The 18,725-nt window shown below is 39.0% G+C and overlaps 1 protein-coding gene across 4 annotated transcripts in view; it reads right to left on the reverse strand.

The window, feature by feature from the left end:
- The window catches only part of LOC145248990 (uncharacterized), a 351,345-nt gene that overhangs the window by 185,358 nt on the left and 147,262 nt on the right, over nt 1-18,725 (reverse strand). For 3 of the 4 annotated variants that reach the window (XM_080110828.1, XM_080110829.1, XM_080110830.1), the window contains exon 4: nt 16,287-16,424. The exons of the other annotated variant lie outside the window; for it this stretch is intronic. In XM_080110828.1, the coding sequence (XP_079966954.1) occupies nt 16,287-16,424 (138 nt within the window). The remainder of the gene's footprint in view (nt 1-16,286; nt 16,425-18,725) is intronic. 4 annotated transcript variants of the gene reach the window in all.

Genomic DNA, 18,725 nt, shown 5'->3' on the forward strand with positions numbered 1-18,725 from the left:
ACAATTCGCTCGAGAAATGGGTCATTTTTGTTGCACAGAAAGAGGTGTAGAAGACACCTTAAAACAACAATTTTTTTGGATTATTGTTCAATTCATGTGGCACCCATTTATCCAACTTTTTTGACTTCTCTATTTGCTTTAAATGGCGAACAACTGTTGAGTGGTCGACCTCGAGTTCAACAGCAACTTCTTGTGTGGTTTTGTGAGGATTGGCTTCAATTAAGGCTTTCAAATGTTCGTTATCAACCGCAGTCAGCCGGCCATGACCATCTTCATCTTCGAGGCTCTTGTCACCATTGCAAAAGTTCTTGAACCTCTGTTGTACCACACATTCGTTAGTGGTTCCTGGGCTAAATGCATCATTGATATCATGAGCTGTCTCGGCAGCTTTTCAGCCTAGTTTAAGAAGATTGTGCGGATTTGAATTTTGTCCATGCTGTTGAAAAGCCTGCAAAAAAAAAAAGTGAATGAAGAGATTGAGAACGGTAATGAATAACACGATTCGATAGAGCAAAAAACACACTTCTAAATGATATATAACATGGCTATATATATATATATATATATATATATATATATATATATATATATATATATGTCAATGAATGAATTCAGAAATCATATATAAAAGTAACATGTGTGAGAAAACGATATTGTTTTTACACCAAACTAATAATAAGCCAATGCAAACTTAGAAACTTAGTGAGAAAATAAACAACTAAAACCTAAAAAAAATACTACACTAACAACCCGTACCAAATGATTGAAGGATGCAGCTTCACCCCCGCCCCATGACTTTGCCCAGGGCAAACAAGTCGCAAAGGAATCTTCGATGACTTACATACAGACCTTTTCAATCCATGCACACATTCTTGCACACTAGCATGAGCCAATCAATCAGAAATGAATTGCTATGCAAATCTATACACATATTAATAAAAATAAGGTAAACCAACACACATACACAATGCTATGCTGCCAAATACTCACATACGTGTATAATTTACATATGCATAAATGTTTTTGATTTATGAGGGTATAACCCCAATGATTCCAATGATCTTACTTATAACTTACAGTTAGGACAATCAAACAACTAGAAGCCTCTTACTTTATTAAAAAAAATATCGAATTTGGATGCAATTTAGTTCGTTGTCAACCTCCGTCTTAAAACAACTGAATCATGACTGCATTAATTCTTCACCGCCATCTTTTTTATTAAGAATTACTCAACACTCAAGATCGTGACTGCATTAATTCTTTGCCGATCTGATTTACTACCGCCATTTTTGTTCAACATAATATCCCAACACTTAACATGCATACTATTCACACAATGAACATTTGATTATTTACTCAACTTTTTTTTACTAAAACTAGTTTGCATAAATGAACATTTACTGCTTGAAAATAACTTTATATGCTAATAAAACTGTAATATAAAAATGTTTTGTTATAAAGTTTTGTTTTCTCAATTTTTCTTTTACAAAACTTCATGTTTAGGGTTACCCATCAACACAAATACAGGTTGAATAGAAATATATTGAATTAAATATATTGAATTGTAAATCTAAAATGAAAAGTGTGTAAAATATTAATTTTTAAATAATTCGATTTCAATATTTTATTATTAACCATTAACATCTACATCGTATTCTGCTGCACATTTCCCATCACTGCATCTACCATTTGTTTTTATTACATTTTTTGTTGTCTTCACAATGACAGGAGTTCACACATCCTCTGCCAGATTCACTATTTGGACATTCTGAAAAGATTGAAACAAAACATAAACCAATGACTTCAAGAACAAATTTCATTCAACTGTTGCTTACTCAACTGGTGAAAAATGTGTTAAAATCCAAACAAACTGCTCATAAGTGAGAAGTCGATTTTTCAGCTGTTTGGCCAATGAGTTGCAGCACAGATTGATAACTTTACTCACATAACTTAGCTTTCTGTTGTTCTGGTGAACTGCTGCATAGTTGTAATACATGTGGACGACATGTGTGCAATAGGAGAAATATTTAACTAACAAACCATTTAAGAAATGGGCTGACCTTTGAAATAGTAATGTCTTCTTGGATACAAGATTCCATGCTGTTATTATGAGCCACTTGAAACTTGGAAAAATTCATACCTCTCCAGATACAAGACTCCGTGGAGAGTAAGTATTTAATTCCATAAATAAACTGGCCTATGATTTTTAAGTAGTCTATCAAAAATGACACAAGTAGGTATACATTTCAGCAGGTTGAGCAGAGGAGATCAGTTGAGTTTCTGTGGTTCTCAGAGACAGGCAACCATTAGAGTCCAAAACTGATTGGCTGTTTATATTTGTTGGGCTTATGTTTTGACTCAATCGAGCTCAGAGTTCTGATTGAAATGTCATTTGGCAAAGAAGTATCATTGTAACCTCAAAAAATAAAACTTTGCTACTGGTTTTAAACTAAATTTGTAGTTTTGTTTGAAAGTAGAATCTTATGTTATTACGGATCAAATCTGTAGGATACAGCAGATGCTACACATATGCAAGAATTCACATCTGGTGCAGTAACAATTTGATTAACTCTCTAAAATACTACATATAAGTTCACATCTTGTACTCAGCGATCAGAATCACCTCTGCAGAAGGCAACAACCACCAGATGCACATTTCCAGAAAGAACCAGAACAACTGAAAATATAAGGCAATTCCTCAAACAAAACAAAATAGAACAAAAAACAGCTAAGGCATCACTAGAATAAAACAACAAAATGGTGAAAACAATTCATTTTCTTTCTAATTCATCCTTCTATTGATTTTGTTTTATTCTCCCAACTCCCCACAAAATGAGAGCTAATAAATTAGCATTGAAAAGAAAATTATATTCCTTTAAATTAAAAGAGGTCGATTCTGTTCATGAATACATCAAAACAATGATGGAAATATTTGAAGTCAGTGGTGATTTAATTGATGAGGACAATAGAATTGTACATCTATAGCTACTCTTCCAAATTTCTATAATATGTTGGTGACAGCACTTGAAGCAAGTCAGGATGTTCTCGAATGACTTTTGTTCACTAAGAAAATGCAGGATGACTTAACAACTACATGGTTGTACTTTTTGTACATCATGTGTTGTTGCCTAATGATAAAAAGACTAAGTGGATGGTGGACTCTGGAGCAACATGTCATATGTCTTATGATATGAAGAAATTCAATAAGTTACAAAAATTGCATGTAGCTGAGGAAAAGAATATGGAAAGTCATATTTATTGAGTCAAGTTTTCAACTTCTGGACGAGAAACAGAAAATAGTAGCTACAAGTTCAAAATTTGGGAACATATACTAACTATACTGCAGTATAGGACAGGAAGTACCGATGCAGCAACTACATGCTCGGGTAGTAACACAAAAAAGTGGTATAGACGCTTTAGCCACCTTAGAACAAATAATTTGCTGAAATTAGTAAGAGGCCAACCAGTAATTGATCTTAACGATGATCTATTATTAAGATTATAAACTTTTCTAAGTCATGCTTGAATGGAAAACATCATTACTCCTTATTTTCAAAATTTGTCAGAAGACAAGTCACCCAACTCCTCAAAATTGTGTTTAGTGATGTTTGTGAAAAGATAGAGGCAAAATCGCTTGGTAGAGCTAAATATTTTGATATAATTATCGATAAATTGACATTTGTGTGAATATACATGCTTAAAGACAAGAGAGATATTTTCAAGAAGTTGATGGAGAAATTCACTAGACAAAATGTTAAGACTCTTCATACTGATAATAACGTGGAGTATACTTCAATAAAATTTAAAGAAGAGAGATATACAACATGAATATACTGTTCCGTAAACAACAGAGCAAAGTGGATTAGTTGACAGAATAAACCGGACATTAAAGGAAACAGTGCGAGCAATGTTGTCAAATTCAAAGCTGCCAAATAAATTGTGCAAAAGCTTTATCCACATTCTTCATATCAACAAATGCAGTACGACGTGTGACTCCATATGTTACCATATAAATTTCATACATTGCCTAAATTTAAAGTTACTGCTATTTTTATTATTATCATTATTATTATTTGTGTTGCTATTAATACTACATGTTTTTTTATTGTTTTTATCCGTATTTGGCAAATAAGAAACATAGGCTGCTCAAACTGGTGTCAGTCGAAAACCGCTTACTGATGTACTAATGTTCCTCTTACCAAATCAGACTCCTTGTTTTTGTAAAAAACTACTGGAAGCCATGTTTACATGCTTTCTTTATTTACATATATGGGCCATGACGGATGAGCTATGGGTGTAAAGGATGGGAGCAGTATGACCTTCACCTTCACCGAGGTGCGCGACTTGACACAAAAAAAACAACTTCTTAATCAACTGCTAACGCACGCGTCACTGTAACATCCAATGACAACAACAACAACCTTCTCACTCGACCTGCCTTTTATACCACTCTCTCAATCCCTCCTCTTGCGCATGCGCCCGGAGATTCCTGACAAACTCGAGACTTCCGCTTATAAAAACCCAAGTTTTGTTGTCGTGCATGCCTACACAAGGCACAAACACGTGGGCGTTTGTTTTGTTGGTAAGTACTACACTCCCCCCTGATCTGATGATCACATAGAGTGCACTCCAGGGGTGGCCTCTTAGTTCGCTGGCTTCTGTGAAGGGTGGTATTTACAATCTCGGATTCAGGTTCTAGTACTGGTTCTGGGTGTGGTTCTGGTTCTGGTTCTGATCCTGCCTGATCAGACGAACTACAACTACCACTCTCTTGCTCGGTGACCTCACTTATCAGCAGCTCATCATCTGATGATTCATCGCTCTCTGTACTTCACTAGCTGGGTGAAGATCGCGCACATGGCGTGGGGTTCCATCAACAAGGACCGACTGCTGGCTGACCACTCCAGATATTCGTCCTCGCTTGAACTTGGTGGTGCACTGGTTTCCAGGGGGTCTTACCCAAACTGGATCCCCTACCTTGTATTTGTCATGACTTTCCTCGTCAATTGACTGGACAGTGTCAATGCCCTTTATCCTAACACGGTATGTGTGTATGGCATTGGCCGGTGCTGTTGTTAGTGTCTTCCCATCCTTTGGTGTGATGTTATACCAATACGTGGCCTCCGTAATGGTGCATTGCTTTCTGGCAGCAATTCTCTTGATGCTGCGATGGCTCCTCTCAGCGATGCCATTCCCTGATGGCACATGAGCACATCGCAGTAATAGTCGGACACCCCACTCCTTCAACAACTGCCGAACTTGGTGGCTACAAAAGCAGCATCGTTGTCCGTCAATATCTCTTCTGGCGCACCTCGCTCAGAAAAGATAGATGACAGTTGGCGGACAACATTCGCTGAGTCCTGCCTGGTTATTTGCCGCCACACCACAAAACGAGTGGGTTCACAGTCGATAAGGGTTAGAAAGGGCTTACCACTGTAATGGGTAATATCCATCGCTACTCGTTGCCACACATGCTCAACCTCCAATCGCCCCTTCTGCCATTGCTCAGGTGCAGGATCGAAAGACTGGCATGCCTCACAGTGCTTGATGATCTGCCTGACATCTGCCCTTGTCATGCTGGGTCCACACGCATCGCAAAATACAGAGTTCTTTTGATACCTGGATGTCCATTCTGCACATGAATTCTTTGTATTTGGCTTGAGCTAATCGCGCCAACTGCGCAAGATCGAGCAGCGAACTCCACACCTGTCTTCACAGCTTCATACCATTTGTGAGGCACACGGGTTAATTGGTCTGCACGATTACAGTGTGATGCCACGAGCGTTACACTCACCGACAGGTCATACTCCAATACCTGACTCTTCAGGGTGTTTAGCCTCCGCCGGATTAACATCTCACTGGCTGCCTTAGTGCGGACTCTCGTTCGTCCCTGAAAGAGTGTCGGACACCCAGTGGTAGACGCAGAGAGAATCCGTGTACAAGTGCAACTTCTTTGACTGCCATTGCAGTGCCAGATTTAAACCCTTCACAACAGCATCCAGTTCCGCCAGGTTGATGTGTTGAGCATCATTCACTGGTCGCAGCTAGCACGCTTCTTCAATTATGTTTCCACGTTGCTCCAATAACACTCCCAATGCCAAAGAACTAGCATCAACCCACACATTCATAGTGTCCCCATCAACACACCATTCTCCACGGGTAGGGTCCTCCTTGTCAACTCTCTCTAGGGTTTCTGTCGTCATCAGAGTTAGAAGAGTATCATCAGATACATCATCCCAACCTGTAGTTACTAAACTTGCCCTGCGTTTGATGACGCCCACAGCTGCTTGGATCCAGCCACACGCTGGTAAGTGACCAATAAGTTTCCCACACAAGGCAAAAATAGTCCGCCGCATAATAACATCAGGGATGTTTGGAATCTCACTGCCACGCCTCCATCATAAGGTACCGTCTTTCCCGCAGACGTCCAATCCTAATACCCATGCTCCATCCCTCAGACGTTCGGGATCCTTGCACTCCAACCCGAATTGAGCTAACTTTTCTCTGACGTGCGACGCAGATTGTATATCTTCATTGATGTACACATCGTCAATATAGGCCGATGTTGCGTCCTCAATGGTCTTTTCCTGGGACAACACTGCATTTACAATGGTCTTCATGATTTGCGGTGCCATATCCAGCCCAAAGCCAAGTCGTGTAAGGCAGTATCTCTGACCCCTGAACCACACTGTCTGGAACGGCCACAATGTCTCATCCACTCGCACCTGCAAATAAGCCTTCCGCAAGTCTACTATAGACACATTGGAGCCCTTCTGGCGCCATTCTCTCAGCTTGCTGGCGCACACGTCAGCATCAACAGTGTACGTCTCAATGTATCTATTGAGTTCACGATAGTCCAGCACCGGACAAACTTTTGATTTGTTATGCTGGACTACCGCCATTAAGGGAATCAGACCCTTGGGTGGTCCCAGCTTGTTGGGGTAGGGTTCAGCCATCCATCCTGGATCCATGCCTCAAGCTCCTTCTCGTATTCATTACGGGCCTTGTCGGTTATCGAGTATTCTGCAATGCTATTCTTGAGTTCTTCTGTCCACTTCCACGATGCAGTCCATGCTTTTTGGTGATGGTCGTAGTCCACCTTAAAATCAGGCCGATCAATGTGAACTGCAGCACACACTGGGGTTTCCAAGAACCGCACAGTCCCACCTCTTCCAATAACAACTTTCCCCAGCGCCTTAATAACATCATATCCCAACAGTACATCGAATCCCAGCAAATCCCCTCGCATCACCAGCACATTAATGTCTGCGGCCACACCAGAGTCTGTGTAGACTTTGACAGTTCCGGCTCCAGAGAAAGCTTGCGTATTGCCACCTATTGTGGTTACTTTGATGTTCTGCTTTGTCCAGTTTCGACACAACTTGGCACTCATGATGGTGTGTGAGCACCCGGAATCGAGAAGAGCTGAAGAAGGCACTTGGTCCACGTACACATTTATTGTCGGTTGCGCCTCAATTAAATCTTGTCCGGGGAACAGGGTGGCGCTGACGTTCTGCCCCCTGATGCATTTCCCGCACAATTTTGGGATAAATGTCCATAACTACCATATTGAAAACAGCATGGGCGCCCCTTGTTCGTACAACTTCTTGCGAAATGGCCTCGCTGGCCACAGCAGAAACATCTCCCATTGGTCGTGGGTCTCAAACTGGAACTCTTTTCAGCATTAGTCTTGACTGCCTCCGCCATCATTACAACCGGTTCACTCAGGTCCTCCTCATCTCTGATAATGGCTCGAGCGCGTCCCAACAAATGTTCCATGGGCGTTACAGATACGTTGGTGGAAGCCCTCAACAGTTGCTTAACATAGGTGGGAAGGCCAGCCACAAACGCATACGCCAGTGTTTGCTCTGACACTCCATTGCCAAATAGAACTGCAAGTTTCTTCAGCTCCGCGAAGAAGACGTCCATGGTTTCTCCTGGCATGAGCTTCCTAGAGGCAAATGTTTCATAGGCCGTGCAGGGATCCATGGCAAATGCCTTGTATAAAGCATTTTTTATAGAGGTAACATCAGCCTTCTCCACGGCACTAAGTTGCTGATATACACTCAGGGCGGCTCCAGCCAATCTCAGGGGAATCACGGTATGCACCCCCTTTACTTCAGAGGTTGCAGGTCAGCTCAACCCTTTCGACCCAGTCGACAACAGAAGTGGATCCGTCGAATTCGGGTATCAGTTTTAAATCAAACTTTGCCCCAGCCATAGTTGTCCAGGAAAAGAGACAAAACGAAATTGCCGAAATAGCTTATGACCTTCACCTTCACCGATGTGCGCGACTTGACACAAAAAGAACAACTTCTTAATCAACTGCTAACGCACGCATCACTATAACGTCCAATGACAACAACCACAACCTTCTCACTTGACCTGCCTTTTATACCACTGTCTCAATCCCTCCTCTTGCGCATGCGCCCGGAGATTCCTGACAAACTTGAGACTTCCGCTTATAAAAACCCAAGTTTTGTTGTCGCGCATGCCTACACAAAGCACAAACATGTGGCATTTGTTTTGTTGGTAAGTACTACAACCAGTACCGTGCACACTGCACTTCACCATAAACATCCACTGCACAGGCTTGAAGGACACATCCACGTCCACTTGCCACCAATTTTACCAAGTTCTGTAGCAATGGGAATGGGGCGAAAACGGCAGGTGGAAGATGATCACTGGAAGCCGCAGTTCCAAATCCTGTATACAGGCGGTTCAGGATGTTGGTCACCACATGTTGACCCTGGAGACGACAACATCACTCGGCAGCACCCTGAATGATCAAGCAGCCTTATCTCGGGACAGCACTGCTTGCTCCACAAGAAGAGGTGCCTAGAAAATGTGGCCTAACAAAAGCTTGTTTCCGTCACCCCTAGTTGGCTTGCGGTGGTCAACGGGCATTTCCCAATGCGGTCAAAATACTATAAAGAAAGGAAGGTATGTGCCCACCTGTAAGAATGCAAAAGCACTGAAACTGGCATGTTGGAACATCAGAACTGTGCTAGACAAAGACGACAAAACAGACCTGAGCGTCGCTCTGCTCTGATTGCACTTGAGCTGTCCAGGCTGGATATCGACATCACTGCACTTAGCGAGGTTTGCTTCACTGGGGTTGGTAGCCTTCAGGAACATGGTGCCGGATATGGCATTGGCAACTGCAACGAAAATGAGCGTTTTGTGCTGGAGTTTTGCATGGAACACCATCTTCCAGCAAAAAGACAGACTTAAGACAACCTGGAGGCATCCTCGGTCCAGACATTGGTATCTCATGGATTACATTCTAGTACGCCAAAGAGACCGCAGAGATGTCCTATACACTCGAGTGATGCCGAATGCAGCATGCCATACTGACCACCGCCTAGTGCGTTGCAAAATCCGGCTGCACTTCAAACCTAAACCAAGAAGGGAGGGCCACCCAGGAAAACGTACAAGCTTAGCAAACTACAATCAGCTGAAGTGAGAGCTGTCTTCTAGGCAGGCTTGCAGTCCAAGCTTAAAAACGTCAGTGGCCCAAAGGAAGTTTCCACACCAGAGCGACTCTGGGATCAACTGAAAACAGCCATCCTGCAGACTCCACGAGCTCCTTGTCTGTTGTTGGGAGCAACGAGAACTCCCACAGGACCTCCGTGATGCAGTCATTGTTACCTTGTACAAAAACAAGGGCGAAATGTTAGTCTGCTCTAACTATCAGGGGATCACCCTGCTCTCCATCGCAGGTAAAATCCTTGCCCGTTTGCTCCTAAACAGACTGATACCTTCCATCGCAGAAGACCACCTCCCAGAAATGCAATGTGATTTTAGAGCAAACAGGGGTAGCACAGACATGGTCTTCATCCTCAGACAACTGCAAGAGAAGTGTCGTGAACAAAACAGGGAACTCTTCCTAACGTTTGTGGACCTGATCAAGGCATTTGATACAGTGAGCAGGAAGGGTCTTTGGTTGATTTTGGACTGCCTCGGTTGCCTCCCCAAAGCTCCTCAGCATGATAGTTCAGTTGCATGAGAACCAAAGCAGTCAGGTCAGAGTAAATAACAACCTCTCAGAACCCTTCTTCATTGTCAATGGTGTAAAACAGAGATGCGTTCTCGCACCGACTCTGTCCAGCATCTTCTTCAGCAGGATGCTCAAGCAGGTGACAAAAAACCTTGACGATGATAATGCTGTCTACATTCGTTATTGCCTCAATGGCAGTCTGTTTTACCTCCAAAGACTGCAAGCCTACTATGACGATAGTGAGATATGCCAATATCGTATTAATAAACATAAATAAATTTAATGGTTATAATTCCAAGGCATGAAGGAATTAAAATGACCAAGTGAACTGTTACCATGACAATGATGGCAACAGCGATGAAAAAAAAAGAAAAGGAAAACGCTGATATATTTAAAATTCAGAAAAATGTGATCAGCGTTTCTTTCAAAGAAAGTTAACCGTTAAGAATTTGAAACGCAAGTCAGTTGCAGAAAAGATTTTTTTTAAGAAGGATAGACGTCTATGCAACTCTGCTGATAAAAAAAGACAACACCACGAGAAATATGAAAAGGAAAAACATATTTGTTGTCAACCAGCGTAAACTAAATGTTGGTTTATCTTTTACTCTTCTCATTTGTCAGTCATAAATATATATATATATCGAACCAAGGTGAGAGAAACTATTAAATATCAACAACTCAGAAATCTCGCTAGAGTTTGATAAAAAAAAATATCGCCTGAAAGAAAAGAGAAAAATAATAAAAGGGAAAAAGGAGAAATATAAACAAAGAAATAAAATAAAAGAGAATATTGGTGTAAGGGGCATAACCCTGTAAATTATTTTTGTTATAAATTTGTCTTCAAAATGACATAAAGGGGAGCAACTCTGTAAGTTATTTTGGTTGTGAATTCATCTTGTTCTTTTTGTTATTGGGAGCTCAAAAAAAAAAAGAGAAAGGAAAAAGAGAAGAGAGACTTATGAACTTATATACATATATTATCATCTTTTGAAATTTGTATATATGACCTATTCGTTCTTTGATTTTGTTCATTAAAATAAAAAAGAATATATATGTACATGTTGAATTGATTATCTTTTCATGTTAAAAATATATGTGGAAACTTCTCCGACCTAGCATTTCTTACAGCGACAGAACAGCCGATTGCTAAATAAATCTATCTATTCATCTGATATCTATTTTATAAAACACACAAGCCTATAGTTTGTCTTTAAGTCGAGAAGGGCAGATAATTGTTATCCCCATTTAAAATGCTCTTTTTGATAGAAGAAGTCAATTAAATACGGACTGGTGCGTAGCTCCTTGCATCCTTCCACGCAACCTGAGAGAATTATTTTTTTTTTTTTAAATTAACTTATCACGATCGGGTAATAAAGGTAACCTCAGAAGGGGCATGTCACACCACACAAAGACCTTCGAGCAACTGATCTGAGACCTCCTCTTTGCCGACGGCGTTTCCCTTGTTGCCCACATCGAAAGCGCCTAACATCCTGCTTCGCAGGAGCTGCCCAGCTCTTCAGACTTGAGGTCAGCTTGAAAAGACGGAAGTTCTTCACCAACCAGCTCTCCGCACCATTCCCAACATCCACTGGAGTGACTATGTCACCAATGTTGAGGTCATCGAGTGGGCGGAAATCACTAGCAACGAGGCCATGCTGCTGAGGTCACAGCTATGCTGGGTCAGGCACGTCTCCAGAATGGACGATCATCGCCTGCCCAAGATAGTCCTATATGGCGAACTCTCTACTGGCCGTCATGACAGAGGGGCACTGAAGAAAAGATATAAAGACTCTGAAGAAGTCCCTCGGTGACTGCCACATTGCCCACCTCCAGTGGTCTGCTCTTGTTGCTGACCATGATACCTGGAGACGTACTGTCCACCAGGCTGTCACCTCCTTTGAGATCTGTGGGAGAAGCGCTGCAGGAGAAAGATTCAGGAAGCCTCAGCAGCCACACCTGACATGACTTTTGACTGCAGCCACTGTGGCCAAACCTGCTTGTCCCGCATCGGGCTCATCAGTCACAAGCGTGCCTGCAGTTGATGTAGACAACCCCCTTGATAGAATCTTCATTTGTGAAGTACTGCCAAGAAGACTACTATTATTACTATTATTATTACTATTACTATTATAATTATTACTATTATTATTACTATTATTATTATTATTACTACTATTATTATTACTATTATCTATTATTATTATTATTATTATTACTATTATTATTACTATTACTATTATTATTACTATTATTATTACTATTATTATTACTACTACTATTATTATTACTACTACTATTATCTATTATTATTATTATTACTATTATTATTATTATTACTACTATTATTATTACTATTATCTATTATTATTATTATTATTATTACTATTATTATTACTATTACTATTATTATTACTATTATTATTACTATTATTATTACTACTACTATTATTATTACTACTACTATTATCTATTATTATTATTATTACTATTATCTATTATTATTATTATTATTATTATCTATTATTACTATTATTATTATACTGTATAAAGTTACATTTAATTGGAATATCACGTTTAAAAAATAGATATGCATTCTTCAATACAACGATACCAGCCTAAAAACAATTGTGCTCACCAGTGTCTGTCATGAAATGACAATAACTATCTTTAAAGAGCAAATGAATTAGAAAGGTCTAAAACCAATAGAGATGCTGACGATGGATCATGTTGAAAGATGAAGATGAATTAAAACTTTCCGGGTTCTCTTTGAAAATGTTGACTGTTCTCATATGAAAGGAAACTATGAGACAAGTGATGTGAATTTCTAAATGAAAAACAAAAAAAAAGAAAAACTATTTTGCATGTGTATGGTTTTGTAGCTGAAAATGAGACAAATACAAAAGATTTTTTAAGTCTGTGCATTTAAAAAATAATGAACCATGATTAGCTAGTTGTGAGAGACGCCTACTGAAAGAAAGATAGAAAAGAAAGAAAGTTTGACACACAGACGGATGAAAGAAAAGATATTATGAATGTCAGGAACATTAGGTTCGACCCCTGAGGTACACCCGTATTTATATCGTATTGCTCACATGTACGATCATTGAAGACAACCTGGATTCTTCTCGTATTTAAGAAGGATTTAATTATGTTAAGTATTCGTCTAGTAATACTATATGATCTGACTTTCATGAGAAGACCATCATGCTATACCCTGTCAAAAGCCTTAGATATATCTAGGGCTACTGCCTTCCCCTCCCCTGTCTTATCCAGTGCATGGTATATATGTTCAGAGATTACAGTTAGAATATCTACAGAAGAACAGGCTTGCTTAAATCCATATTGATGGTGGGATAGAAGTTTAGCAACTGTAAGCTGGTGGATGAGCTTGATTAATTATGGATTCAAATATTTTGGCAAAAAGAGGGAGGAGGCTAATGCGGCAATAATTTAATGAGTCAGTTCTTTCGTTAGAATTCTTATAAACTGCTACCACAGAAGCAGTTTTTCAGCAGTCAGAAAAGCATGATTCGTTAAGGCATTTGTTGAAGAGTTTGGAGCGAACTGGAGAAACCTCAGTCAAGCATTTGGTGAATAGTACATCTGGGATGAGATCAGGTTCACCTACTTTTGAGATGTCTAAATTTTTTATGACATCATGTACTTGAGAAGAGGTATCCGCAGTGAAAAATCAAGGAGGGAGTGGTTTACTGGGTCCAAAGTAGAGGTTAAAGCAAACTGATGGGCAAGCATGTTAGCTTTCACGGTTGCCGTGCAAACAATCTCATTGTTGGATAGTAGGGAAATTGCTGATTGTTCATTATTTACTAAACTGTTGAAGATTTTCCAGAAATCATAAGTTCCTAATTTCTGTGCTTTAATGCATCTTCTGGTGATTTCAGTATATTTGCTCTTAGCTGTCACTACTTCTTTCTGACAATTACTTCTAGCTTCTATAAACTTTAGTCTGTTTGTACTGGACATGCTTGATAAATCTGCTGTATGCACAAGTAGAAGTAAACCATTGGGGAGAGTAGGGTTTGCTATAGAACTTCCATGTGGGAACATATGCTATTCAGTGGTCTCATTTGTGCACTGTTCTGCAGAAAGAGAAAAGATATTTTCACACAGGGTATCTTAGATGTGATCTCTAATGGCGTCCTAGTCAGCCTTATTTTAGTACATTGTTGTTTTGAGCAATGGTGCTTCAACTTGAGGTCGAGAGTTTAGAGTGATGTCTATCATAATCACAGCATGATCAGCATTCATTAAACTTTAATTTCATTTAATTTGTGCATTATTTTTAACATGGATTAGGTATGAATGTGAATGTTTACAATCTGAATCACATTTTAAAAAAATCAGTATCCTCTACCTCATCATAAAACTTTTATAAATATTTCTAATATTGTCGTTAAAAGTATAGCATTTTGAGTGATGAGAATCTTTCTGTTTTTTTTACAGTCAATTTACTTCTAGAATTGTAATCCTTAGTTTCTTTAATTTTCCCAGGCAACGTTGGGATATGGGTTCTGCTAGTTAAAGAAATGCTCTATCCTCTGTGCTATACTAATTCAGACTGAAGATGTAGAGAAAACTAAAGGGATTTAATTTTATTTTAACACACATAAACATGTGAACAAATAGACATTTTGCACATCCTTTCATGTGTCCGAATTTAACTTAGTAACAACCAAATTAGACGTATTTAAATACTAGAACCTGTAAAAACCAATTCCATATAACCATTTACAAGTAAGTCAAGGAGAAAGAAGAGGAAAAAACATTTCAAATACTTATAAACTTTTATTTAAAAAAGGAAAAAATTAATTGAAATGGGAGGGAGAAAAAAAATAAAGTCTGAAGTTCACCTTTTAACCATATTAAAGACTGTATGTTGACTGCCAAAAATGTCCCTTTTGGCGAACCTTAAACGTTCTAGTAACAGTTCAGGAGAGAGAAAGAATAGAATTCAAAGATAAAAAGTTAAGTAGCAAAACTTACTTTTAGGTAAGAATAGTTTTTTTTTAGAAGCAAGGATAATTTATACAGAATCTTTTTTAGAGAGAAGAATTGTCATTTCTGTTTGCGATAGCATAAAAATAAATGTCTTGCTGGATTTTCTTCTTTTTTTTAAAAAAATAAATCTGCATCTTCTTCAATTTTCTTTTACTCATACTTGTCGGCTTTTACTTGGGGAAAAAGCATTACTTGACCTGATGTAGTTTCGACTATAGTTAGTCGAACGAAAACTTTTTTCTCATCAGAGAAGGCACTTCTTGCTGCCCCATTGAAGATTATACATTTTCCTTTTCCCTTTGAATGTTTTCTGAGTAACAAGCAAATTGTTGTTTGCAATGTCCCTTTTCTTCTTTTTTCTTAACTTTTGCACTTTTTTCTTTTCCTCTAGACAAGACCTGACTTGATTTTTTAAGACTTTTTGTCTGAACTCAGCCGGCATTTTTCTCTTCATTTTGTGGGAGTTGAACACTCTCAGCCTAAATCAATTGTCGCCCTTTAACTCAGAAGAGCGACCTACCTACGTCACTTCCTGTTTCTCATATTTCACTCTCTTTTCTGCTGACCGCTCAACCAGTCAAGATGTGACAAACACCGCTCCGGTGGAGCCATGAGCCACCACCGCGTTCCTGACTAGCCAGTCAACTGCAAGTAACGTTACTCATCTTTCATGAACTCTGATTCTTTCTATCATTCTTTCCTGTATATATTTATGCAAATAAATTGCATTTGTTTCGTTGATATATAACGGTATATTTTCGTCTTCATTATGTGACCTTTAGTCTTTTCAATTCCTCTACCATTAAATACAGTCACCATTAAATATACATGGGGACGGGATCGTCTAACACATGGCAGACCGTCCTGTCCCCAACAATTTGCATCACCTAGACTAAAATTTAACTGACGAAATAGAACCTTCAACTAGAGCCTCCTGATGTCTCATCATGATGGGTTATTAGATCCAGGTCCGACATTTTCAACCAACAACTTTTTATTCCCAAAAGCCAAGACAGCAACTGCCTTTTTCACTTCCATTTTCGCTTAAATCGGCGAGCAAAAAATCACTTGACCAATCGTCAACAAAGAAAAAGCCACGAGCTATCAGTAAAAGTCTACAACTATTTGCATAGAAGGTTTGGTTAAAGAAGGAAGGAAAGAAAGAGAGAAAGAAGGGTATATGGAAGAATTAAATTCTGATACATGGTAGAAAAAAATATCAGACAAAAACAAACATGTTAAAGTAGAATTCAGTAAACTTGCTTACCAGTTTGGCAGTCATAACCCTTGTATCCAGCTTCACATTTTTTATCTGAACAATACCCATCTTTTTTATCACAGTAATAATTGTTTGCACAATGACAAGTTTTCGAACATCCAATGCCGAATGTATCATCCGAACAAACTGGAAAAAGAATGCAAAGAACACATAAAAAAAAACAATGAGATTAGCCAAGTTGAGATCACAAACAAATTGGATTTATTCTGCCATGAAATCTCAGTAAATATGTGGAACAAAAAGAAATAAATATACAATTCTATTTAAACTTTAATAAGATAAGTTGTTTAATTATGTTTTCTGTTCTATTCTAGTCAAATGTTATTTTTATATTTATTGCAGCTCTTTAATTGATATATTTATTATTTTACTCGTTTTATTTAGTAACAGATTCCCTCGTCCATACACATATTTATTAAAATCTAGCAAATTGATTGAAAATATAGCATAAATGGATTTTAAAATTCTATTTTTTTTCAGGTAGAGGGTATCCTAATCACCATGCATTCACTTAATATAAGTCCAATTTATGGGTTTAAGTAGATAACTTAATATTATTATTATTTTTTTTTTTTAAAGCCACGTTCAGAGCTGCCAGCAGCCATTGTAAAAGAGTAATGAAGAATACGAGAGAGTTGTATGCTCAGTTCGTCAAGGCCAAAGTAGCTGAGCAGTGGTTTGGTTCCCACCAGTTTTGGCAAATAGCAAACAGGATCCTGAACAGAAGCGTATGCTCTATCCCAACTATCATCAATGGACCTGAGGTAATCTCGTCAGCATTAGACAAAGCCAAACTCTTTGCCAACAACTTTGCAGCTAATTCCACTCTATGCGACCAAGGCTGCCAACCCCCCTCCCCATATTTTCTCCTGTATCAGAAAACACGCTATGTGACATACAAATATCTGTGTGTGATGTTGCCAAGCTAATCAAAAATTTCATCAAAGATTCCAGTAAAGTAAGTAAAGTAACTGGCCCCAACGGCATTCTTATTATAGTGCTCAAAAAGCTTCAACCAGAACTAGCTCCCATACTTACAAAATTGTTTAAGCGTTGTCTTAAGGAGAATTGCCTCCCAACACCCTGGAAAATCTTATCAGCATGCCCAGTATTTAAGAATTCAGGTGATCGGTCATCTCCGTCTCAGTACAGACCTATAAGTCTCCTGTGCGTCATGAGTAAGTTACTTGAATCTGTGTTAAATAGATAAGTAGTCAACCACCTCAGCAAAAATAACCTTCTTAGTGACATGCAATATGGTTTCCGTTCTGCCAGATCGACAGTGGATGCGCTTATGGTTATTTCTCATGAGATTAGTGAAACTGTCAACAGAGGCTTCCTTCCTATGGCAATTGCTCTTGACATATCAAAAGCCTTTGATAGGGTATGGCATAAAGGTTTGCTTCACAAGATCTCCAGGTATGGTACAGCTGGAAATGTCTTTTCAATTATTAAATCATTTCTATCTGATAGGTTCATAAGAGTAATGGTTAATGGGCAGAAATCAGAAGGTCATTATTAATGCTGGAGTCCCTCAGGTGTCTATCCTGGGTTCAACTCTCTTCCTGATCTATATTAATGATCTTCCAAATCACATCCTTAGATCATTCGTAGACATTTTTGCTGATGACACTACCATCTATTGCAGCATATCAAAGGCCGTAAACGACCAAGTTCTCTCTGATTCTCTCTCCTCTAATCTTGAGCATGTGGTACAATGGGGGAAAAAGTGGCTGGTTACTTTAATGCATCTAAAACCAAGCTTCTATCTTTGCATCATAAACGTTCTGATCCCCATTTGGCATCGATTGAAATGAATGACTCTCGTCTTGGGGAGGTTCCATGTTTTGACAAGCTTCTGGGCTTTTTCTTCTGATCTAAAATGGAATACATACATCAAATCCGTTGCCAAGATAGCTGGAAAAATGATCCAATTCAGTAGATATCTACCTGCTGATGCAATTCTCTACCTATACAAGAGCCAGGTATGTCCAAGGATAGAGTATTACTGTCACATCTGGGCAGGAGCTACTAGGAAGATCTTATCCTGCCTTGACAGAGTTCAGAATAGACTTTGTAGCCTAGTGGGGGATGCCTTTTTCTCTTCCCTGCGACCTCTTTCTCACAGAAGAGACGTTGCGAGCCTGGCTCTGTTTTATCGCTATTTTCATGGCAAGTGTTCATCTGAGTTCCAATCTATGGTCCCCTCTCGCCAAACATTCACAAGAAACACTCGTCTAGCTGAAAACACTATCAATAATTTCCCTCACTCTCTATCTGTGCCTAAACCTAAACGTTAATTCCATGTACAAAGCTTCTTTCTTAGAACTGCACACCTGTGGAACTCTCTTCCGTTTACCTGCTTTCCAGCTGACTACAATATGGCCGTCTTCAAGTCCAATGAAAACAAGTTCTTGATGAGCCGTT

The sequence above is a fragment of the Euprymna scolopes genome, chromosome 27, assembly GCF_053919585.1.
Source record: "Euprymna scolopes isolate OS-2025 chromosome 27, ASM5391958v1, whole genome shotgun sequence".
NCBI classification, from domain to species: domain Eukaryota; kingdom Metazoa; phylum Mollusca; class Cephalopoda; order Sepiida; family Sepiolidae; genus Euprymna; species Euprymna scolopes.